Here is a 26466-nt window from a genome sequence, read left to right on the forward strand (position 1 = left end):
TGGGTTGGGAGAGTGGCCAGTGAACCCTGTGGGTTGAGAGAGTGGCCAGTAAACCCTCTGGGTTGGGAGAGTGGCCAGTAAACCCTCTGGGTTGGGAGAGTGGCCAGTGAACCCTGTGGGTTGGGAGAGTGCCCAGTGAACCCTCTGGGTTGGGAGAGTGCCCAGTGAACCCTCTGGGTTGGGAGAGTGCCCAGTGAACCCTCTGGGTTGGGAGAGTGCCCAGTGAACCCTGTGGGTTGGGAGAGTGGCCAGAAATTCTTCCGGGGGTTTGTGGTCAGGTCAGTGAAGCGTCTGGGTTGGAAGCTGGTCCAGTGAACCCTGTGGTTAATCCAGCGGGACCCTCTGTGAGTGAGTAACCCAGTGGCAGTCAGACCATCTGGTTGGAGAGTGGCCCAGTGAACCCTGGTTGGAGAGTGGCCAGATAATCCCTTCAGGGGTAGCAGTGCTCAGTGAACCCCTAGGGTCGAAGCTCTGCTCAGTAACTCCAATAGGGCGTAGATCTCAGTATCCCACATGCGTCAGCATTGGCTGGAGATCCCACATGGGCGTCAGCATCGCTTGAGTATCCACAAGGGCGTCAGGATCTGCTGAGTATCCCACTAGGGCGTCAGCATCTGCTGAGTATCCCACAAGGGCGTCACATCTGCTCGAGTATCCACATAGGGCGTCAGACTCTGTGAGTATCCCACATAGGGCGTCAGCATCTGCTTGAGTATCCACATAGGGCGTCAGCATCGCTGAGTATCCCACATAGGGCGTCAGCATCTGCTTGAGTATCCCACTAGCTCCATCTGCTGAGTATCCCACATAGGGCGTCAGCATCTGCTCGAGTATCCCACATAGGGCGTCAGCATCTGCTCGAGTATCCCACATAGGGCGTCAGCATCTGCTTGAGTATCCCACATAGGGCGTCAGCATCTGCTCGAGTATCCCACATAGGGCGTCAGCATCTGCTTGAGTATCCCACATAGGGCGTCAGCATCTGCTTGAGTATCCCACATAGGGCGTCAGCATCTGCTTGAGTATCCCACATAGGGCGTCAGCATCTGCTTGAGTATCCCACATAGGGCGTCAGCATCTGCTTGAGTATCCCACATAGGGCGTCAGCATCTGCTCGAGTATCCCACATAGGGCGTCAGCATCTGCTCGAGTATCCCACATAGGGCGTCAGCATCTGCTTGAGTATCCCACATAGGGCGTCAGCATCTGCTTGAGTATCCCACATAGGGCGTCAGCATCTGCTTGAGTATCCCACATAGGGCGTCAGCATCTGAGTATCCCACATAGGGCGTCAGCATCAGCTTGAGTATCCCACATAGGGCGTCAGCATCTGCTCGAGTAACCCACACAGGGCGTCAGCATCTGCTCGAGTATCCCACATAGGGCGTCAGCATCTGCTTGAGTATCCCACATAGGGCGTCAGCATCTGCTTGAGTATCCCACATAGGGCGTCAGCATCTGCTTGAGTATCCCACATAGGGCGTCAGCATCTGCTTGAGTATCCCACATAGGGCGTCAGCATCTGCTTGAGTATCCCACATAGGGCGTCAGCATCTGCTTGAGTATCCCACATAGGGCGTCAGCATCTGCTTGAGTATCCCACATAGGGCGTCAGCATCTGCTTGAGTATCCCACATAGGGCGTCAGCATCTGCTTGAGTATCCCACATAGGGCGTCAGCATCTGCTTGAGTATCCCACATAGGGCGTCAGCATCTGCTTGAGTATCCCACACAGGGCGTCAGCATCTGCTCGAGTATCCCACATAGGGCGTCAGCATCTGCTCGAGTAACCCACATAGGGCGTCAGCATCTGCTCGAGTAACCCACACAGGGCGTCAGCATCTGCTTGAGTATCCCACATAGGGCGTCAGCATCTGCTCGAGTATCCCACATAGGGCGTCAGCATCTGCTTGAGTATCCCACATAGGGCGTCAGCATCTGCTCGAGTATCCCACATAGGGCGTCAGCATCTGCTCGAGTATCCCACATAGGGCGTCAGCATCTGCTTGAGTATCCCACATAGGGCGTCAGCATCTGCTTGAGTATCCCACATAGGGCGTCAGCATCTGCTTGAGTATCCCACATAGGGCGTCAGCATCTGCTTGAGTATCCCACATAGGGCGTCAGCATCTGCTTGAGTATCCCACATAGGGCGTCAGCATCTGCTTGAGTATCCCACACAGGGCGTCAGCATCTGCTCGAGTATCCCACATAGGGCGTCAGCATCTGCTCGAGTAACCCACATAGGGCGTCAGCATCTGCTCGAGTAACCCACACAGGGCGTCAGCATCTGCTTGAGTATCCCACATAGGGCGTCAGCATCTGCTCGAGTATCCCACATAGGGCGTCAGCATCTGCTTGAGTATCCCACATAGGGCGTCAGCATCTGCTCGAGTATCCCACATAGGGCGTCAGCATCTGCTCGAGTATCCCACATAGGGCGTCAGCATCTGCTCGAGTATCCCACACAGGGCGTCAGCATCTGCTCGAGTATCCCACACAGGGCGTCAGCATCTGCTCGAGTATCCCACATAGGGCGTCAGCATCTGCTCGAGTATCCCACATAGGGCGTCAACATCTGCTTGAAAACTCCATCAGTACATAAGCGTCGTAAACATCAACATTACTGAGACGCAGTTTCTCCCTCTATCTCTCTAATCTTCGCCATTTCACACTCCATATATCTTTCCCTTCCCTCTCTCTCTCTATTCAACGTCAAAACACCACAAACATTGGTGTATTGACACCGTATGATTATTTTTTCTATTTTTTTCATTTCTTGTGAGAGCAGCTGCTTCATCTCGTCCTAGTATGATGGAGTGCATGGAGACTTCGTCGTCCATCTCGCTATCACTGGGACCACAGAGCCTTCCCTCTGGTCAATTCCTCAAGCCTTCCCTCTGGTCAATTCCTCAGCCTTCCCTCTGGTCAATTCCTCAAGCCTTCCCTCTGGTCAATTCCTCAGCCTTCCCTCTGGTCAATTCCTCAGCCTTCCCTCTGGTCAATTCCTCAGCCTTCCCTCTGGTCAATTCCTCAAGCCTTCCCTCTGGTTAATTCCTCAACCTTCCCCTCTCGTTAATTCCTCAAGCCTTCCCTCTCGTTAATTCCTCAAGCCTTCCCTCTCGTTAATTCCTCAACCTTCCCCTCTCGTTAATTCCTCAAGCCTTCCCTCTCGTTAATTCCTCAAGCCTTCCCTCTCGTTAATTCCTCAAGCCTTCCCTCTCGTTAATTCCTCAAGCCTTCCCTCTCGTTAATTCCTCAAGCCTTCCCTCTCGTTAATTCCTCAAGCCTTCCCTCTCGTTAATTCCTCAAGCCTTCCCTCTCGTTAATTCCTCAAGCCTTCCCTCTCGTTAATTCCTCAAGCCTTCCCTCTCGTTAATTCCTCAAGCCTTCCCTCTCGTTAATTCCTCAAGCCTTCCCTCTCGTTAATTCCTCAAGCCTTCCCTCTCGTTAATTCCTCAAGCCTTCCCTCTCGTTAATTCCTCAGCCTTCCCTCTCGTTAATTCCTCAACCTTCCCCTCTCGTTAATTCCTCAGCCTTCCCACTGGTTAATTCCTCAACCCTCCCCTCTCGTTAATTCTTCAACCTTCCTCTCTCGTTAATTCCTCAACCTTCCCACTGGTTAATTCCTCAGCCTTCCCTCTCGTTCATTCCTCAACCTTCCCGTCTCGTTAATTCCTCAGCCTTCCCTCTCGTTAATTCCTCAGCCATCTCTCTCGTTAATTCCTCAGCCTTCCCTCTCGTTAATTCCTCAGCCTTCCCTCTCGTTCATTCCTCAACCTTCCCACTGGTTAATTCCTCAGCCTTCCCTCTCGTTAATTCCTCAGCCATCTCTCTCGTTAATTCCTCAGCCTTCTCTCTCGTTAATTCCTCAGCCATCTCTCTCGTTAATTCCTCAGCCTTCTCTCTCGTTAATTCCTCAAGCCTTCTCTCTCGTTAATTCTCCACCTTCCCTCTCGTTAATTCCTCAGCCTTCTCTCTCGTTAATTCCTCAGCCATCTCTCTCGTTAATTCCTCAGCCTTCCCTCTCGTTAATTCCTCAAGCCTTCCCTCTCGTTAATTCCTCAAGCCTTCCCTCTCGTTAATTCCTCAAGCCTTCCCTCTCGTTAATTCCTCAAGCCTTCCCTCTCGTTAATTCCTCAAGCCTTCCCTCTCGTTAATTCTCCACCTTCCCTCTCGTTAATTCCTCAAGCCTTCCCTCTCGTTAATTCCTCACCCTTCCCTCTCGTTAATTCCTCCAACCATCTCCCTCTATCTGCTCATGATAATGCCGTCTTCTCCTCCGTTTTCCACATATCATTTCGGTCACTGGCCTCGTGTGTGTGTCCCTCCTGCCATCCTAGGCGAGGTAAGTTCATAGCTGCTGCTTCCCGTGGTTTGTGTGTGGAAACCCAACCACACGAGGATTGACCGTTACGATGGGACACCTCCCTTCCTCTACCAGCACGGCTGTGGAATTCTCTCCCTGGAACCATCTCTTCCCTGGAACCATCTCTTCCCTGGAACCACCTCTTCCTGGAACCACCTCTTTCCTGGAACCATCTCTTTCCTGGATCCACCTCTTCCTGGAACCACCTCTTCCCTGGTACCATCTCTTCCTGGTACCATCTCTTCCTGGAACCACATCTTCCCTGGAACCACCTCTTCCCTGGAACCACCTCTTCCCTGGAACCATCTCTTCCCTGGAACCACCTCTTCCTGGAACTACCTCTTCCTGGAACCACCTCTTCCTGGAACCACCTCTTCCCTGGTACCATCTCTTCCTGGTACCATCTCTTCCTGGAACCACATCTTCCCTGGAACCACCTCTTCCCTGGAACCACCTCTTCCCTGGAACCACCTCTTCCCTGGAACCACCTCTTCCTTGGAACCATCTCTTCCTGGAACCACCTCTTCCTGGAACCACCTCTTCCTGGAACCACCTCTTCCTTGGAACCACCTCTTCCTTGGAACCACCTCTTCCTTGGAACCACCTCTTCCTGGAACCACCTCTTCCTGGAACCACCTCTTCCTTGGAACCACCTCTTCCTTGGAACCACCTCTTCCTGGAACTACCTCTTTCCTGGAACCACCTCTTCCTGGAACCACCTCTTCCTTGGAACCACCTCTTCCTGGAACTGCCTCTTTCCTGGAACCACCTCTTCCTTGGAACCACCTCTTCCTGGAACCACCTCTTCCTTGGAACCACCTCTTCCTGGAACCACCTCTTCCTGGAACCACCTCTTCCCTGGAACTATTTCTTCCTGGAACCACCTCTTCCCTGGAACCACCTCTTCCTGGAACCACCTCTTCCCTTAACCCACCTCTGCCTGAAACTGCCTCTTTCCTGGAACCACCTCTTCCTTGGAACCACCTCTTCCTGGAACCACCTCTTCCTTGGAACCACCTCTTCCTTGGAACCACCTCTTCCCTGGAACCATTTCTTCCTGGAACCACCTCTTCCCTGGAACCACCTCTTCCTGGAACCACCTCTTCCCTGTAACCACCTCTTCCTTGGAACCACCTCTTCCTGGAACCACCTCTTCCTGGAACCACCTCCTCCTGGAACCATCTCTTCCCTGGAACCATCTCTTCCCTGGAACCACCTCTTCCTTGGAACCACCTCTTCCTTGGAACCACCTCTTCCTGGAACCACCTCTTCCCTGTAACCACCTCTTCCTTGGAACCACCTCTTCCTGGAACCACCTCTTCCCTGGAACCATCTCTTCCTTGGAACCACCTCTTCCCTGGAACCATTTCATCCTGGAACCACCTCTTCCCTGGAACCACCTCTTCCCTGGAACCACCTCTTACCTGGAACCACCTCTTCCCTGGAACCACCTCTTCCCTGGAACCACCTCTTCCCTGGAACCACCTCTTCCTGGAACCACCTCTTCCTGGAACCACCTCTTCCTGGAACCACCTCTTCCCTGGAACCATCTCTTCCCTGGAACCACCTCTTCCCTGGAACCATCTCTTCCCTGGAACCATCTCTTCCCTGGAACCACCTCTTCCCTGGAACCACCTCTTCCGTGGAACCATCTCTTCCCTGGAACCATCTCTTCCCTGGAACCATCTCTTCCCTGGAACCACCTCTTCCTGGAACCACCTCTTCCTTTCAATAATCAGGTCTACACACCCCTATCCTCCATAGATGGCCATGATTGGCTAATGTCTTATCTGTTCCATTTTGATCACTGTATACGGGTAAGGTAACCACCCACGGGCATCGGCAACGCTGCTTGGGGATTCGAACACGGGTGCCGGGAACACGGTTTGGGATTTTCAGATCACGGGGTCGACATCACCGCTTGGGTAGGCCAGCTACACATGACAGTGACACTACTCGGGAACTGCATGCTATACGGGCGTCGGCAGCGCTGCTTGGGTATTCCAGCACAGGCCTTAAGGATACCGCGGGCGAACTTGTCCACGGCCGTTGGCAACGATGCTCGAGGACGATGACGTCACGAGTCACGTGGTTTTGTTTACATCAGCTGGCTTGTATGGGGGTAGTGGGGGGGGGTATATGGGGGTTCGCCTCCTAACGCCCTCTATATGGACACCTAAACGAGCGGCGACGACGCTGTAAAAGCAACGCCATCTATAAACACAAGATGCTGACGCCAAGACACAGGTCGAATAAACCATTTTTAATTAAGGTTTTTTTTTTTTTAAAAATTAACTGTTCTCATGGAGTTTCTTGAAGTAAATAATATCATTGGTCCTTATGTATTGACTATCATATGGTATGTACATATACACAAGCACATATACATTTCAACGTATACATACACAGACATATACATATATACACATGTACATATCCATACTTGCTGCTTTCATCCATTCTCGTCGCCACCCCGCCACACATGAAATAGCATCCCCCCTCGACCATCCCTCAGGGGTGGATGAACTTTATCCTTTGATATGTAAGGCTCATCGATATGTGAAAAGTCAGAGGGTTTGTGCTCGGTTAAGATAACCAACAAAGCTCACCATCAACTCCCAGTGTGTTATGCTAGGTTAAGATAACCAACAAAGCTCACCATCAACTCCCAGTGTGTTATGCTAGCTTAAGATAACCAACAAAGCTCACCATCAACTCCCAGTGTGTTATGCTAGCTTAAGATAACCAGCAAAGCTCACCATCAACTCCCAGTTCAACACAGTGTTTAAGGAAGATGAGTTATTCAAAAGACATCTTTTTCATAATTCTTACATACTTTTTTCAACCTTAAATTGAGCTTCTAGCCAAAAAGAAGGTCATTTCGTATCACGTATACAATTCGACAATAAAGACATCTTATCTTGTCTATCTTAAATCATTTGGAAACACAGAGTAAACTTTAAAACTGGAACTTAACGAATAGTTACAACAGTCTTGACCATTTCAAACCATACCTACGTCTTTTTTCTTTTTTTTTAAAGTATGGCGCATTGTTTGACGTGTCTAAACATATTCTTAAGGGTTCGTTAAGGAGATCTATTTCTGAAGGGAACATTCAAAGTTAACCCCCAACAAACACTGGAGGAGCAGGGAGGTATGTATATCGTGTTGACATGTAGACCCCGAGGATATGGCCATTACCAGACACCATACATGAGTCATAATACCCCAGACATCCATGATCAGGTCACTCATGTCGTCCAGTAAATCAAAAATCTTTTTTTTTTATTATTATTATTTCTGCAACCCTGCCAATGTCCCCTTGTACTTTCATCACCTCCGCATAAGATGTGACATTTGATTTTGGGACGTGGGGAGCTGCTGTGATACTAATGATGGTATTTGATGTGTTCTCTCTCTCTCTCTCTCTCTCTCTCTCTCTCTCTCTCTCTCTCTATATATATATATATATATATATATATATATATATATATATATATATATATATATATATTGGAAAGGATCACAATTTTGCGCCTGATCAAGATATTCCTACGAGTCCACGGGGAATATATATATATATATATATATATATATATATATATATATATATATATATATATATATATATATATATATATATATATATATATGTCGATCCTCAGTGATGAATTACGTCACTGCGTGTTGATGGTGGTTAGAGGCAACAAGGCGGAGCAAGTTGGACAAGATCAGTTTACCAACCTAACCCGAGCATATCAAATGCTCACTTTGTTTACACTTTTAACGAAGGAGTTTGCATCTAGATTGCCACGTGACCCCCCTGGAACCAATTTTGGTCCCAATGTGGCCAAATGTGATCCCATGGATTGACTTTTGGTCCCATTGTGGCCAGGTGTGTCCCCCGGGATTGACCTTTGGTCTCACTGTGGCCAAGCATGATCCCGGGATTGACCTTTGGTCCCACTGTGGCCAAATGTGATCCCGATATTGAACTTTGGTCCCACTATGGCCAAGCATGATCCCGGGATTGACCTTTGGTCCCACTGTGGCCAAATGTGACCCCCTGAGATCATCGTTTGGTCCCACTGTGGCCTAGCATGATCCCGGGGTTGAACTTTGGTCCCACTGTGGCCAAGTTTGACCCCTGGGATTAATTCAAGGCCACACTGTGGCCAAGTTTTAAGACCATAAACTGACTCTTGATCCCACTGTGATCAAGTGTGACCTCTAGAACTGATCCTTGGGTCCCACTGTGGCCAAAGAGTAACATAAAACCCACCCAAACCGTAACGTATCCAAATCCAACACGTACGATTATACTACTGGAATCTCGCAACTTTTGATTACCTTGCCATCAAACACTTTCGATATCGCGCCCAAATTATTCATTTAAGCTCAATAAAATCAAAATCACCTTTCACCTGAGCCCACCAGATGAAATGTCGGTTATATTTGACCACGAAATCAAAGATGTGCGGCGTTATTTTGGACAATAAACCCCAAATGTTCTGATGAAAGGGTGACTTGACCCTACGAAATATAGACGGCGAGGCTGGCTACTTACTACACCCGAAGGTCGTAATACTGTGCTCAAGGACGCAGCGACGGAAGAAAAAAAAAACAAAAGAGGGTCTACAGTTACCTCGTCACAGCTCCCCAAATGGAATTCAATACTGTCAGACTACTATATACCTTGACTGTTGGAGTTTGAAGATAAGAGGAAAGACGAGAAGAAAAAAGCAAAAGAGGGTCTACAGTTACCTCGTCACAGCTCCCCAAATGGCATTCAATACTGTCAGACTACTATATACCTTGACTGTTGGAGTTTGAAGATAAGCGGAAAGACGAGAAGAAAAAAGCAAAAGAGGGTCTACAGTTACCTCGTCACAGCTCCCCAAATGGCATTCAATACTGTCAGACTACTATATACCTTGACTGTTGGAGTTTTGAAGATAAGAGGACAGACGAGAAGAAACAAAAAATGACTGCAAAACTCCTTCTTTTACACCCGTGAAATGTCAAATGATTGACTGGGGGAAAAAGATGATTTACCTTCATTTCCTTCCTGAGGTGTGTATCAATGATCCGAGATCCGGTGTTACGCTGGCGTTCGACTCGTCTGAAGCAGGCTGGCGATCCTTGAACCATCTGATCTTTATTGATCACTTAGCTCTTGTCCTGCTTGGGAGATCTCTCATTGTCTGGGTTGGTCGAGATCAACTCAACCCTCACCCCCACCACACACACACACGAAGACTGTTCACTTGGGAACAATGGTGTATACAAAAGCACTGAGGACCTCCTCGTCTGCTTCACGAGCTTCGAACGAATGAAACGAAGTGTCGTCAGCTTCGAAGCGCTTCGCAATGACGGATATGAACCCGTAGCTCCCCACACCCTAACAACGCACTAACAGAGTGGGGGGAAAAAAAAAGGAAAAAAAAAAGAGGGAGGTTCTGAATACAAGTTTTTCATAATGTTCTCATAATATTCGATTGCATTAAGAAGGTCCGACATGCTGATGAAGACTTTATAGTCTGTGGTGAATGTCACCCGAGGCGAGGGTGTGTTCCAACACTACAAGCTTGCCCAACTGTGTAACGAGCGCCTGGTCGACGTTTTTAGCGACACATTGGCTTACTGTCATTTAAAGAGATTATATTTTTTTTAGAAGTGCGCGAGCGCCCGCTCGTCTCGTGTGTGTGTGTGTGTGTGTGTGTTAAATTACCTTTTGGTCCTATACGGTGAAAATGTTCTATATTCGGAGGACCCACATCTCTTGAATTTTCTCTACCATTAAATAACCTCTTAAACCCCCATGCATGTTGCTGGCATTCACAGTCTCCTTGTTCCCTAGTGTGCACCACACTTACTCTACCACAATACATCCTTCACCTCCTCTCTGTAAGAACCAGCCTTCTGTCCTGGCCTGTGGTAACTGTGGTGGTGTATCTCATTCAGAAAACTGACTCGCGTGACCCCATCGTCCAGCTAATTTCGAATCTTTAAAGGGTGTGATCAGGTCACTCCTCTCTCTTCTCTCCTCCACGGTGGACAAAGGTGGAGTAATCCTCCCCAGCCTCTCAGTGTATGGAGGCTCAGCTTCTTCAGTTCTGGTACCATCATGGTTGCTCCGCTGTAGACCCAGAGGGAGGTAGCCAGGCCTGGCTCTCGTGGGATAACAACAAGCCCAACCAACCCTACCTAGGCCCAGTGCTTAGGTCCCTCACCACCGGCGGCCGGGCGGCCGCCCTAGAGCATAGGGCCCGCATCTCCTGAGTTTGTAGGCAGGTTTAACCTCAGACAACAACTTTGGACCCTCTCAGTTAGGTCTTTGTGTTTCTTTGGATGCAGTAATTAGACTTGAGAAACGTAACTAGTTTGGGTGTGTTCAGACTAGCTTAACAAAACATTTCTTTATTCATTACGTAAATGCGAGTCTAACATTTACTTGCGGAGAGTCTGCCTCCTTGACCATTCTCCTCATGTGGGTCTTTGCTGACGTGTTAATGCACAATGCCGGCCCCAATATGTTGGTCTCTTTCGCATATAGATTCCTGGAGCTTATTTCCCCCTCGTCAATTTGGACGTACATAAGCCCCTCTTTCACTGTATCCTATCCTCATTACCGTGAACTTTAACTGGATTTCATCACCCATTCAGCAGACCAACATTGAGTTTCGTCCAGCTCCACTTGTAAGTTGATTCAGTCACCGTCATTCAGTATTTCTCTCATGATCTCGGCATCATCTGCAAACATATCAGGGGAAGAGTCTGAGCCACAAGTGTGTGTGTGTGTGTGTGTGTGTGTGTGTGTGTTTACCTGTTTGTGATTACTTTATTTGAATTGAACAGAGAGGGAGTCTTACATTCTTAGGGCCACCATACCGAGTACATTTTCTTATGTCACACCATTTCTAAGGTTTATGTACGCTGTCTGCATTATCGATCAGTCATTTTATTCCATTCATCCACCCACTCGTACAATAAAAGTACTCCTTTACATCTATTTTCTTCCTCCATCCACCCACTCGTACAATAAAAGTACTTTACATCTATTTTCTTCCTCCATCCACCCACTCGTACAATAAAAGTACTCCTTTACATCTATTTTCTTCCTTCTTCCACCCACTCGTACAATAAAAGTACTTCTTTACATCTATTTTCTTCTTTCACCCTCGTACAATTAAAGTTACTTTTTACATCTATTTTCTTCCTTCTTCCACCCACTCGTACAATAAAAGTACTTCTTTACATCTATTTTTTTTTCCTAACAAGATTTTTTTTTTGATCACATTCAGGTTCTGCCATCTGGTTGCCTTGCCTTTACATCTTTCCAAGAACCGCTCAATGTCAACATCATCAGTCTGGTGCAACTCCCAGTACCTGATTGCAACCTCCAGTACTGTGCACCTCCCAGTACCTGTTGCAACCTTCCAGTACCTGCTGCAACCTCCCAGTACCTGTTGCAACCTCCCAGTACCTGGTGCACCCTCCCAGTACCTGTTGTAACCTCCCAGTACCTGTTGCAACCTCACAGTACGTGTTGCAACCTCCCAGTACCTGTTGCAACCTCCCAGTACCTGTTGTAACCTCCCAGTACCTGTTGCAACCTCACAGTACGTGTTGCAACCTCCCAGTACCTGTTGCAACCTCCCAGTACCTGTTGTAACCTCCCAGTACCTGGTGCACCCTCCCAGTACCTGGTGCAACCTCCCAGTACCTGGTGCAACCTCCCAGTACCTGGTGCAACCTCCCAGTACCTGTTGCAACCTCCCAGTACCTGTTGCAACCTCCCAGTACCTGTTGTAACCTCCCAGTACCTGGTGCACCCTCCCAGTACCTGTTGTAACCTCCCAGTACCTGTTGCAACCTCACAGTACCTGTTGCAACCTCCCAGTACCTGTTGCAACCTCCCAGTACCTGTTGTAACCTCCCAGTACCTGGTGCACCCTCCCAGTACCTGGTGCAACCTCCCAGTACCTGGTGCAACCTCCCAGTACCTGTTGCAACCTCCCAGTACCTGGTGCAACCTCCCAGTACCTGGTGCAACCTCCCAGTACCTGTTGCAACCTCCCAGTACCTGTTGCAACCTCCCAGTACCTGTTGTAACCTCCCAGTACCTGGTGCACCCTCCCAGTACCTGGTGCAACCTCCCAGTACCTGGTGCAACCTCCCAGTACCTGGTGCAACCTCCCAGTACCTGGTGCAACCTCCCAGTACCTGGTGCAACCTCCCAGGTACCCCAAGTAACAATACAGATCTATCATTAACAACAAATGTTGCCAGAACTTGGAAAAAGATTAACACATAAAAAAGATCGAACTTTCAAAGACATATTTTATAATTCAGAGTAAATATATTTTGTCTAATATTACGAAAAATATTTACTTAACTAATTTGAATGGAAAAAAAAATCAGTATCCAGAGATCCCTTTGTGTAAGTAAGCATTCAGTATTGTATGTCTAGCTGGAGAGGTATTTCAAAATGTTTCTCAAACATTGTATTGCGTTAGTCTTTCCCAAGCTTTGTGTTGCATTAGGTTACACACGTCGATCTATCTCGTATATATAAAAAGGTCAGGGTCTTTAAAAAGGACAAACATGACCTTTAACAATCTCCTCAGCACGACAATACGACCCTTGATAACGAGGTCATGACCTTTTGTTATGATGACATAAACTTTGACCCAATCCATGGAGAGCTACGGGAAGATGACCAAAGGTCGTACCGTCGTGCCCAAGGGTCGTACTGTCATGCTCAAGGGTCGTATCGTCGTGCTCAAGGGTCGTATCGTCGTGCTCAAGGGTCGTACTGTCGTGCTCAAGGGTCGTACCGTCGCGCCTAAGGGTCGTACCGTCGTGCTCAAGGGTCGTACCGTCATGCCCAAGGGTCGTACCGTCGCGCCTAAGGGTCGTAGCAACGCCTACTAAATGTCCACCGTTTAAGGCACTGGCCTGTGTGAACTTTAAGCGCGCGACCTTTGGGTATAGACAGTCAGCAGTCAGGAATCTTCACCCCCCCCCCCTCATCGTATCATCAGCCGTCAGCTTTAAGGTCTGACCTCAGTCAGACCAGCGGTCTGAATTACGTATGTAAACGACCAAACCATCATTCCTTAACAACCCCCAAGCTCTTCCCCAACACAGCCAGCTGCTACGTTGACAAGACTGTGGTGTTCAAGTGACCATGTATACATCTTCCAAAACCTTACAAGGGTTTGGACAGCTTGGATCGCCTGCTGTCAGCTTGAAGGGGCTATGGTCTTCCCAGAACCTTGTCCCAGCTTTAAGGTGTTTCTCCCGTCCATGGAACCTTCTGTGCCAGCTTTAAGGGTCTCGTCCCGTCCTTGGAACCTTCAGCCAGCTTTAAGGGTTTCTCCCGTCCTTGGAACCTTCTGTGCCAGCTTTAAGGGTTTCTCCCGTCCTTGGAACCTTCTGTCCCAGCTTTAAGGGTCTCTCCCGTCCTTGGAACCTTCAGCCAGCTTTAAGGGTCTCGTCCCGTCCTTGGAACCTTCTGCCAACTTTAAGGGTCTCGTCCGTCCTTGGAACCTTCAGCCAGCTTTAAGGGTCTCTCCCGTCCTTGGAACCTTTAGCCAGCTTTAAGGGTCTCGTTCCGTCCTTGGAACCTTCTGCCCCAGCTTTAAGAAAGGTCTCTAACACTCTGACTACCATCAAAGCGTTCGATTCGGGAAACCTGAAGTGCACTTATCCTAAGCCACTTCAAAAGCTTCGAGTCTGTACATATTTATATATACATATTTACCACGAGCGTCAAGTATCCGTCAACACCTACATCTCGTGCTGAGGGGCTGGCGATCATGCCTAGCCAGACTGAAGTGCTGTTTACGGTCCGTTCTGAACTTGCAGCATTCTTACCATCAAATCAAGACCCGTATCTCAAGTCTTATTTATCAAATCAAGACCCGTATCTCCAGTCTTATTATCAAATCAAGACCCGTATCTCCAGTCTTATTATCAAATCAAGACCCCCCTTATCTCGTCTTATCATCATATCTTCCTGTAATATGATGTTCAGAAATACGTTAAGACTTAGGTCATCTTAGACGATCGAAAATTCGGTAAATAAATTAAGACATTTGTGCTGCGGGATTAGGAGGTTCTGTTGTGCTGAGGTGGGAGGAGGCGTTACCATGACAACGGCGACGCCATCGACACAGCAGCTCTGATTGGTGCAGACTCTCCCATGTCCTTGATGCTGATTGGTGGATACTCTCTCATGTCCTTGATGCTGATTGGTGGATACTCTCTCATGTCCTTGATGCTGATTGGCGGATACTCTCTCATGTCCTTGACGCTGATTGGCGGATACTTTCTCATGTCCTTCACGCTGATTGGCCACGAGGAAAATTAAACACTATAAGTTCCCAAGTGCACTTTCGTGCAATGATCACATCGTCAGGGGAGATACAAGAATGAGATAGAAGACGTAAAACAATCAGTGGATATACAAGGAAGAGACGTAGCTAAGATCGCCATTGGTAAACAAGTGTTACCGGATGGTGGTGTTCGGGTCTGGCATCATGCATGTCATCCAAGTTTTGTTATGTGGACAGGTGAGGGAACTTAACAAATTATTTTGCCTACAATAAAGCTATCAAGTTTGTATATACCTTCGTTAATACTGATATCATGTGTCATAATAAAAGATTCAACATTTCTCGTGGTTAAGGAGTTGCAGATAATAACTGAATTAGCGTTACTCCAGTCAATACAATGATCATAATTTCTAACGTGGTTAAACAAGGCATTCGATTCTTGTCTTGTTCTTATATTAGATTTATGTTAAGTCTAACAGAAACATCCTGACCAGTCTGGCCAACATAAAACATATTACAGTTTTTACAAGGTACTTTGTAAACACAGCCCGCAGATTTTTTTTTTGTGTGTGAGTTTTTGATTGATATTATTAATAGCATTGTTGTTGTTGAAGTGGACGTTTATATCAAAGGATTTAAGCAACCTGGGAAGTAATGTAAAATTATCACTAAATGGGAAAACTAAAAGATTCTTGGTATCAAGACGAAATTTGGGTTTAACTCTATATTTTTTTTCTTTGCCAATTTAAGAGATTTATCAATGAAAGATCTAGGATACTTTAACTTGGATCCAATAGAATATATCTTCTCAAACTCATCATTAATAAATTCCGGACTGCATATACGTAATGCTCTAAGGAACCTCGGCTGGATTGATGATAATTTAACTCTTGTTATGTTGAGCCGAGTAATAATAAATATAAGAACGATCTTCAGTGGGCTTTCTGTATATACTAAGTACATATTATAATCCGAACACAAGATGGGACGCTGTGGTGGACAAGCCATCGAAATATTTCATTCTAATCAAATCATAAATGTACATCTGCTCATATACACTGCTCCCTTTCCTCCCACAAATAATGTCTATACCCTTATCCTTCGCTATGACAATTAATCAAGGACAGATGACAACAATTAGGGTAAATACAACCTGATTATATAGAGAAACTAGTGCGCACGTCTACCGAGCCAGCGAGGAACAGAGAGAGAAAATCTGCTATTCTTCCTTTCAACATTATGGCTTCAGCTTCCAAAGTTACTGTTTCAACATAACACGCACTTATTTATACACAATGTAACAATTATAATTCTTACAATATCTTAAGAATAATTTATATAAAACGAAGTCAGCGACATAATAAAAGAATAGGTTTATAACATTCAAATCTACAAGAGAAAACGTAATGGTATATTAAGGGACATTGTATTAAAAAAAACATTTCTTTTGAGAGTTATATATATATATATAAAAATGGAAATACATTACACCTGACGATGTGATCATCACACGAAAGTGCACTTAGGAACGAATCTTGTTTCGTTTCCCTCGTGGTTACATGCATATACGTGCACCACTGTGACCTCTTGCAATAGGGTTATAGGGTTATAGATAGGGTTGTGCGGAGGAGGGTGGATGTGCTGGAAATGAGATGTTCGAGGATAATATGTGGTGTGCGGTGGTTTGATCGAGTAAGTAATGAAAGGGTAAGAGATGTGCGGTGATAAAGAGAGTGTGGTTGAGAGAGCAGAAGAGGGTGTTTTGAAATGGTTTGGTCACATGGAGAGAATGAGTGAGGAAAGATTGACCAAGAGGATATATGTGTCAGAGGTGGAGGGAACGAGGAGAAGTGAGAGACCAAATTGGAGGTGGAAAGATGAAGTGGAAAAGATTTTGAGCGATCGGGGCCTGAACATACAGGAGAGTGAAAGGCGTGCAAGGAATAGAGTGAACTGGAACGATGTGGTATACCGGGGTCGACGTGCTGTCAGTGGATTGAACCAGGGCATGTGAAGCGTCAGGGGTAAACCATGGAAAGTTTTGTGGGGCTTGGATGTGGAAAAGGAGCTGTGGTTTCGGTGCATTACACATGACAGCTAGAGACTGAGTGTGAGCGAATGTGGCCTTTGTTGTCTTTCCGTAGCTCTACCTCGCGCGCGCGGGGGGGTAGGGGGTGCCATTTCATGTGTGGCGGGGTGGCGACGAGAATGGACGAAGGCAGCAAGTATGAATATGTACAAAGGTATATATGTATATGTCTATATATGTATACGTTGAGATGTATAGGTATGTATATATATATATATATATATATATATATATATATATATATATATATATATATATATATATATATATATATATATCCTCACCATTACATGACAGATTCCAAGGACAGAGGTCCCCAAGCGTCATATATTACAATATCGAAATTTCATGGCTGGCACGAGCTACTGTTGCACGGGTCCCTGTTGCAGGAGTCACCGTTGCACGGATCCCTGTTGTACGAGTCACCGTTGCACGGGTCCCTGTTGTACGAGTCACCGTTGCACGGGTCCCTGTTGTACGAGTCACCGTTGCACGGGTCCCTGTTGTACGAGTCACCGTTGAACGGGTCCCTGTTGTACGAGTCACCGTTGCACGGGTGCCTGTTGTACGGGTCACCGTTGCACGGATCCCTGTTGTACGAGTCACCGTTGCACGGATCCCTGTTGTACGAGTCACTGTTGTAATGTCAACGGTATCATACACTTCCCTGGTCTGAATATGAACACGTCATCCGGGCTCTCCAATTTGGTGTCATTTTCAGGTTGCGTTTTTGTGATGATGTTAGAGTGAATTCGTCCCGAGAGCCAGGGGTCGCCAGACTAGAATTTGAATCCAGAAACGTCTTAAACGCAGGGAGTAGATGGTGTTAACACAGGGAGTGGATACTGTTAACATAGGGAGTGGATACTGTTAACATAGGGAGTGGATGTTGTTAACACAGGGAGTGGATACTGTTAACATAGGGAGTGGATGTTGTTAACACAGGGAGTGGATACTGTTAACACAGGGAGTGGATGTTGTTAACACTGGGAGTGGATGTTGTCAACACAGGGAGTGGATACTGTTAACACTGGGAGTGGATACTGTTAACACTGGGAGTGGATACTGTTAACACTGGGAGTGGATACTGTTAACACAGGGAGTGGATACTGTTAACACTGGGAGTGGATGTTGTTAACACAAGGAGTGGATACTGTTAACACAGAGAGTGGATACTGTTAACACTGGGAGTGGATACTGTTAACTCTGGGAGTGGATACTGTTAACTCTGGGAGTGGATACTGTTAACACTGGGAGTGGATACTGTTAACACAGGGAGTGGATACTGTTAACACAGAGAGTGGATACTGTTAACACTGGGAGTGGATACTGTTAACACAGGGAGTGGATACTGTTAACACAGGGAGTGGATGGTGTTAACACAGAGAGTGGATACTGTTAACACTAGGAGTGGATGTTGTTAACACTAGGAGTGGATACTGTTAACACAAGGAGTGGATACTGTTAACACAGAGTGGATACTGTTAACACTGGGAGTGGATACTGTTAACTCTGGGAGTGGATACTGTTAACTCTGGGAGTGGATGTTGTCAACACAGGGAGTGGATGTTGTTAACACAGGGAGTGGATACTGTTAACACTGGGAGTGGATACTGTTAACTCTGGGAGTGGATACTGTTAACTCTGGGAGTGGATACTGTTAACACAGGGAGTGGATGGTGTTAACACAGGGAGTGGAGTGGATGTTGTTAACACTGGGAGTGGATGTTGATAACACAAGGAGTGGATACTGTTAACACAGAGAGTGGATACTATTAAAACTGGGAGTGGATGTTGTTAACACAGGGAGTGGAGTGGTTGTTAACACAGGGAGTGGATGTTGTTAACACTGGGAGTGGATGTTGTTAACACTGGGAGTGGATACTGTTAACATAGGGAGTGGAGTGGTTGTTGTTAACACAGGGAGTGGATGTTGTTAACAATGGGAGTGGATGTTGTTAACACTGGGAGTGGATGTTGTTAACACTGGGAGTGGATGTTGTTAACACAGGGAGTGGATACTGTTAACACAGGGAGTGGATACTGTTAACACAGGGAGTGGATACTGTTAACACAGGGAGTGGATACTGTTAACACTGGGAGTGGATGTTGTTAACACAGGGAGTGGATACTGTTAACACAGGGAGTGGATACTGTTAACACAGGGAACAGACGTTGTTAACACGGAGTGGATACTGTTAACACTAGGAGTGGATGTTGTTAACACTGGGAGTGGATGTTGTTAACACAGGGAGTGGATGTTGTTAACACAGGGAGTGGATACTGTTAACACTGGGAGTGGATGTTGTTAACACAGGGAGTGGATACTGTTAACACAGGGAGTGGATACTGTTAACACAGGGAACAGATGTTGTTGACACGGAGTGGATACTGTTAACACTGGGAGTGGATGTCGTTAACACTGGGAGTAGATGTTGTTAACACAGGGAGTATATGTTGTTAACACAAGGAGTATATGTTAACACGAAGTGGATACTGTTAACACAGAGTGGATGTTGTTAAAACTGGGAGTGGATGTAAACAAAGGGAGTGGATGTTAACACTGGTAAGGTATACTCTAAATACAGGGAATGGATATTGTTAACACAGGGAGTGGACGCTTTTACCACAGGGAGTAGATATGGTTAACACAAGGAGTATATATGGTTAGCACAAGGAGTGGATCTTGTTAACACAGAGGATATTATTAAAACAGGGAGTAGATGTTGCTGACACAGGAAGTGGATACTGATTGCACATGGAGTGGATATGGTTAACATAGGAAGTGGATACTGATAACGGAGTGGATACGGTTAACACAGAGTGGATATGTTTAACACAGTGGATACTGATAAAACAGGAAGTGGTTATGGTTAACACAGGGAGTAGATACTGATAGCACAGGGAGTGGATATTAATTACACAGGAAGTGGATACTGATAACACAGGGAGTGGATATAGCTAACACAGGGAGTGGATATGGTGGTTCCATGCGTACGTTAAGGCAGGCATGTGTAAAAATGGGGAATATCGCCATCGGAATATTCACATCCTTCCGCAAGACCAAACACTAAACTTAGTACATCATATTAAAAGAAAATCCTGCTCGCGTAAAACATAACCATATACAAAAAAAGTAGGGGAACAAAACTATTTATTGGAGGATGTTGTGGGAGTTGAGAGAGGAAGTGTAAAAGAAGAGAAGGAGCGAGGGGAGGGTAATTGGTCCTGGGGAACCAACTGACGGTGTCTGAGGCGCAAGTCAAGCGATGTACTATAAATGGATGATATCAGTTTGGGCCTCAGATCTACTGATTAATTGCCAGTGTCGTTATGGCCTCTCAGCGTCAAGTTATATATAACCAAACGATGGTTAAAATCTTGATTCATTTGCAGGTGTTCAAGGACAAGTGTGAGGCGTACACCGAACACACACACACACACACACACACACACACACACACACACACACACACACACACACACCACACATACACACGCCCACATTAATGCCACTAATGTGTTAGGTGTCCGAGATTACAATCTTGAAAATAAATCTAATATTCTAAACACAAGTATAACTCAACAGACACGTCTGGGGCCTGAGATTGGAGTAGTCCCCCCCCCCCCCCCAGATGATCGTTCCGAATGCGTTCCAACACTTTAGAAAACGGGAGTATGCCTCAGCTGGGACATGCTCGTGTCATGGTCAACAGCATTAGCATGACCTGTGGCGACCTGGTTCCTCACACTACGTGACCAAGTTTACAGTGAGTGGATATGGTCACAGAAGTATCTTTCAAGGGCTATAGGTGTTAATTCGTATGGTGAACACACACACACACACACACACACACACACACACACACATATATGGGAGAAAGAATACTTCCCATGTATTCCCTGCGTGTCGTAGAGGGCGACTAAAAGGGGAGGGAGTGGGAGGCTGGAAATCCTCCCCTATAGTTTTTAATTTTCCAAAAGAAGGAACAGAGAAGGGGGCCAAGTGAGGATTTTCCCCTCTAAGGCTCAGTTCTCTGTTCTTAACACTACATATATATATATATATATATATATATATATATATATATATATATATATATATATATATATATTATACTTAGCCGCCGTCTCCCGCGTTAGCGAGGTAGCGCAAGGAAACAGACGAGGAATGGCCCAACCCAACCACATACACATGCATATACAAAAACGCCCACGCACGCTCATACACATACATTTCAACGTGTACATACATATCCATACACAGACATATAAATATACACACATGTACATATCCATACATGCTGCCTTCATCGAATCCCGTCGCCACCCCGCCACACACGATACAGCATTCCCCCCTCCTCCAGCCAGGCAGCGTCAGAAAGACAAAAAAGGCCACATTCGTTCACACTCAGGCTCTAATACCCTTCATCAAGCAAGGATTCGAACACTGTGCCATTTCCGTGATACATCATGACGGCCTTAAAGACATTCATTGATGATAGGCTTAAAGCCCAAATAACTGGTGGTTATAACAATGACGGCCTTAACCACCCCTGGCAACTGATAGGCCTAAAAAAAAAAACCGAATCACTGACCAATTATGGGATACTCTGTAGACATTCCCTTTGGACACCTTTGGTTTTGTAAAAGATTTTTTTTTTTTTTTTTTTTAGAGAGAGAGAGAGAGAGAGAGAGAGAGAGAGAGAGAGAGAGAGAGAGAGAGAGAGAGAGAGAGAGAGAGAAATTCCTCAATATGGTTTGCTCATCATTAAAAGACGGGCATTACGCGCTTATGTCAATCAAAACATTTAACTTCATCATTTAGAAATAATATTTCAGTTATTATAACCAAGAACAGAATTTTGCAAATATTGTTATAGGGGGGGTTCAAGCAGTCTTGATCTATCGAGTCAAATCAAGAGTTTTTATCGCCATGTTCAGCCAGCTTTGAAATCTACCATGATAAGAGAATTACTACTTGAACCATTTCTTATCATGGGTCCATATTTTTTTTTTTTCTCATGGCAAGTCATGCGAGTGTCACGTTCGCGGGGCCCCAGGTGTGCAAAATATTCTGGAATCTTGCAAATAAATGTGTCAGCACACTCGTGGAAAAGGTCAGTTACTTGCATATCATAACAGAGGCTACATCATGTTTCATACTAAGGAATAAAAGTGATGTAAGTAAACCTGACGTACTTAGCAAGTAAACTGGGGTAAGGCTTTCCCGGAAAGCCTATCTCACTATTGTAAGAACACTTGCTCAAGGCGTGGGATCAAGTGACGCTTCTCCTAACGGCCATATTCTTAATATATATTAAATTTAGGTATTATTGTTAACATCTGAAGCGGTTATGACCTGACCTGAACAACATTAAGGATCCTGGCATTTGAAAGGCCCATCTAACCAAAGAATCAAATCAAAGTCTCTTTTCTTCACTTGATTCCTTTCTTGTAAACTCCTCTCCTTTTTTCCCCACCTTCTTACCATCTTGGGGTTTGTTTATGGTGTTTACGTTGGTAAGGAATGATTATAAAAACGATAAAAAAAGAGAAAAACTTCCTTGTAGTAAAATATGGCATGCAAAATTTTTTGATTAGATACCCATTAAATTACGAATTTCTACTATAAACTGTTACGAGGGATCGAAAACTCATTAAAGAGGATAAAGCACTTTATCATTCCTGAGTTTTTTTTATCCTTTACTTACATGAGGGTTGACGTGTTTCCTGATTTACTTATAGTAAGGAGTAACAATGATCCCGAAGCAGTGTACTCACGCTAACTTTGCCATACCTTGGTATAATAAAACAATTTCTGTATGCTGTAATCAGAATGGCTTATCATTTAATGCCGTTCGTCGAAATGGGAGTGAAGAATGAAGCAAATAAGGTTCCGAGTGCTTAGGGCCTGAAAATACAGGATAGAGCGAATAGGAGCGATTGATATACAGGGGGCGACGTGTTGTCAATGGTCTTAAAGGAATATGAAACAGCCGGGGGGAAACCATGGAAAGGTCTGTGGGATCTGGTTGTGGATAAGTGAGCTGTGGTTTGGGTGCATTACACACGACATAACACGAGGACGCCTTGACCAGGTCACAGCGGGTGACCTCACTTGCCGGGTATCACCACAGGAAGGCTGTTAGACAGGTGACTCGCTCTTGGCTAACAAGTGTACCACTCGAATAACTGTAGTCTTGGCCATGTAACACCAGACTCAACCCGCACCTTTGGTCGCCTCCAACAACAGTACGAAGTCCCAACGTATCGCCCACCATTTCCAGCATCCGAGGTTCCAGAGCTAAGACTATAATTTATTTCTCAACCTGCCACAACTGACCTCTCCTTTCCTAGTAAAACCCTACACCTAGATCTAGTAACTCATTGTTCCTAGGTTATTTCACCTTATGTACCTTAATCAATAAAGCATTGTTGTTGTTTGACGTGTTTCAAGTGGCCATCTCTGAGCTATACCACTCCCAACAACCCAACCTGAAGAACCAGCTATACATACACACATTATTGTCTGTTGACACAAGTAAGTACTGTCACGTCGAAGAAATTCTAAATTCCAGAGGAATCCATCATTTCCCTACCTCTGCAAGTGGAACAGCCTCGTTGCTAGAAGCAAGACCTCATGTTAAAAAGAGTTTCTTGAGTTTTGGAAGAGACATATTTCGAAGCGATTTTGCACTTCGCTAACACGTCTGTATCTTAATGTAGTTACTTATATATATCATCCCGACATTTTGCTTTGTTGAATAGCGTGTAAGATCCTGAATCACTATTTCTAAGGTTGTTGACTACCTACTCCAGCATTTATAGTTTCCTTAGAACTGATTTTGTGTTAGAAATGGATCGTATATGTGTGAGGAATCCCGCAAAATGGGGAGGGATATGAAGATTAGGGAAAATGTTGCACTGAAGTAAACATCGTTACTCTCGAATGGGTATATTCAAATGTTTTCATTATATGCCTTCCCGTTAATTGTGACGCGATATATCTAAAAAAAAAAAAAAAGTCCAAGGAATATGACATAGCTTCGCAGATTAGGGGGAACAAGGCGAAAGCGAATAGTCTCATGCGAAACACGGAAAATAAACCTGTGCAGAGTAACCAAAAGTTTTGACTATTTGCACAATGACAATAAATGTGAACCAAGGACAATCATCAATACCGAAAGAGGACATTAAAGATTTTTCGGTTATAACAACTCGGCTTTAGTAAACCCGGGCCTAGAACTCAATTAAGCACACCAGACTGCCATTGCCAAAACCAAAATGAATAAAGTACTCATCAAATTCACGAACACTAACTACACAGAAATATACAGGAACCTTTAAAAAGAATATAAAAGAATGCTCTAGTTCAACGTATTTGTGTGGGGCCAGGAACAGAAGCGGAGGAAAACAAAAGAGTAAACAAATAATGCGTGAATTTTAGACTACATTTTACTTTGGAAATTCAACACCATGATTTTCCTTCTTCCCTTTCAAAGTTTGGCCGATTCCCGAGAACATCAAAAAAAATTTCACCTATAATAAACAGTAGTCAGTAAGTTGAACAGAAAGTTACCTACCTGTGCTTATAGGGACGTCATTGCCAGTAATTGTTGGCTTCTGGATGTCTCGTTGCTGTCTCTGGGAATGTATTATTCTGATGACTCTATATTATATATATATATATATATATATATATATATATATATATATATATATATATATATATATATATATATATCCTCCTCTGTGACGCTGTACCTCTTGCTGCTGGTGGGAGTTGGTGGCCAGGGCGTCTGCTGCACATGTAACCTCTGTACTACTTGCCCTTCAAATGGTAAAGAGGGAGTGTCGAATGTCTCGTCATGTGTTTCGGAACAAGTTTCGTATCCGTTTCGAATGTTTTGGTATGAATCCTGGCCCGGAGGGGGTGAAAATCAAATGGGAAAGAAGGAGTGTCGAATGTCTCGTCATGTGTTTCGGAACAAGTTTCGTATCCGTTTCGAAAGTTTCGGTATGAATCCTGGCCCGGAGGGAGTGGAGGGAAACGAGCTCATGGGTATTATACGATGCATCTCTTCCGACAGCCCTGGGGACGCACGCGGACAACTTCGTCAAGTGCCCGTCGCAAGCCCTCGAGTGGGGCACCAGGAGGTACCGCATTCTCGAAGAGATCCTCACCCACCTACCCCAGGTCATCTGCCTCCAGGTATGTCTTTTTGGTTCCTCTCTCTCTCTCTCTCTCTCTCTCTCTCTCTCTCTGTTTTATCCTCCTGGGTATCGGAAGGGTTTAATGACGGCTGCGCGATGAGCCAACACTTCTGTGACTATTAGGTATCACTCATTTGTTCCACGTTGCTGTGTTTTCTTCTCTGTCTCACCCACACATGTGGGTTGCTGATAGTCAGTCCACAAACGTAAAAAAAAATTCATCATCGCACACATAACACTTGGAAACACGTAACTCACACGACTTGTTCATAACTGTATTTTTCTGCGGTGGGTGCAATGAGCTAGACCTGCCTTTTATACCTCTTATTTTTTCCTTTTATAAGCTACATCAACATTATTTCTTGCTTGCATTTCCCGAGTCAGGTTGGAATAAAATATTCATGCGAGGAGCTTATTGGGTCTTTGGCCATCAGTGTTTCTTCATGAAGTTTCTCTCTACCGCTGTTTCCGTTTTCCTACGTCAAGACTCCTCTTCCATCATAAGATTTAACACTTTGTTACCTGACGAGTTCCTGTATTTAGCTTTCCGTAGTGCCACCATGAGTAAATCATCCGCTCCAGAGCTGTTTTTGGCCTTGTTCCTCCAAGGTTCACATCATCCCTGTTCCATTCACCCTCTAAGCATCGTTCAAAACGCAGGAGGTGGATCACTATGCCGTGCTGGAGCGCGTCCTGTCCAGTGTGGGTTACCGTGGGGTGTTTATGGCGAAGCCAGACTCCCCCTGCCTCTACCTCCCCAACAACAACGGGCCTGATGGATGCGCCATCTTCTGGGATGATTCCAGGTTCCGGCTCGTGACCAAAGAGACGCGTGTGGTGGAGGTGTGGCACGTGCAGAGCAACCAGGTGGGTGCGATACAAGGTCTGCTAGAAATTGGGCATATGGTGTGGTAGGAGTGTGGCGTGCATGGTGTGTATGTGTGTGGTCATATTATGAGGCCCCCACCCCAAATATATATAACACTGACAAGACACATACACTCAAAAATAACCAGACAAGCACTAAAAAAACTGGCCTCCCAAAACAGTCTTAGACTTCTGCCCATCAGACATACACTCATAAGAATCCACACTCCCCAGACAAATAAAGAGTCACACTCTCCTGTCAATGCCGTGGACATCATCCATCACTACATCACTACCCACCACTTCAACATACCCCAAGACCCATCATGCAGCTACTATAAAAAAGACATCGAGTTCTTCCTACTCAGTTGCCTTACACACACACACACACTGCAAGATTTGGACATGGTCAGCTTCTGAGTGCTGCAGACGCCTCGTAAGGATAGAAGGGACTCCTGGGGCAAAAGATATGGTAAAGTATGTATATATACTTGGTAATTACTTCTTGCTCCAGAATCCTCTTTTACTTGATGAGGCTCCTGCAGCATTCAGGAAGCTGGTCAGGGCTTCCACTTGGGACT

At 45.6% G+C, this 26466-nt stretch overlaps 1 protein-coding gene across 2 annotated transcripts in view; it reads left to right on the plus strand.

The window, feature by feature from the left end:
• The window catches only part of LOC139758486 (nocturnin-like), a 93462-nt gene that overhangs the window by 59520 nt on the left and 7476 nt on the right, over positions 1 to 26466 (plus strand). For both annotated transcript variants that reach the window (XM_071679977.1, XM_071679986.1), the window contains exons 3-4: positions 24895 to 25016; positions 25679 to 25885. In XM_071679977.1, the coding sequence (XP_071536078.1) occupies positions 24895 to 25016; positions 25679 to 25885 (329 nt within the window). The remainder of the gene's footprint in view (positions 1 to 24894; positions 25017 to 25678; positions 25886 to 26466) is intronic.

Source organism: Panulirus ornatus, chromosome 2 (assembly GCF_036320965.1).
Source record: "Panulirus ornatus isolate Po-2019 chromosome 2, ASM3632096v1, whole genome shotgun sequence".
Classification (NCBI taxonomy): Eukaryota; Metazoa; Arthropoda; class Malacostraca; order Decapoda; family Palinuridae; genus Panulirus; species Panulirus ornatus.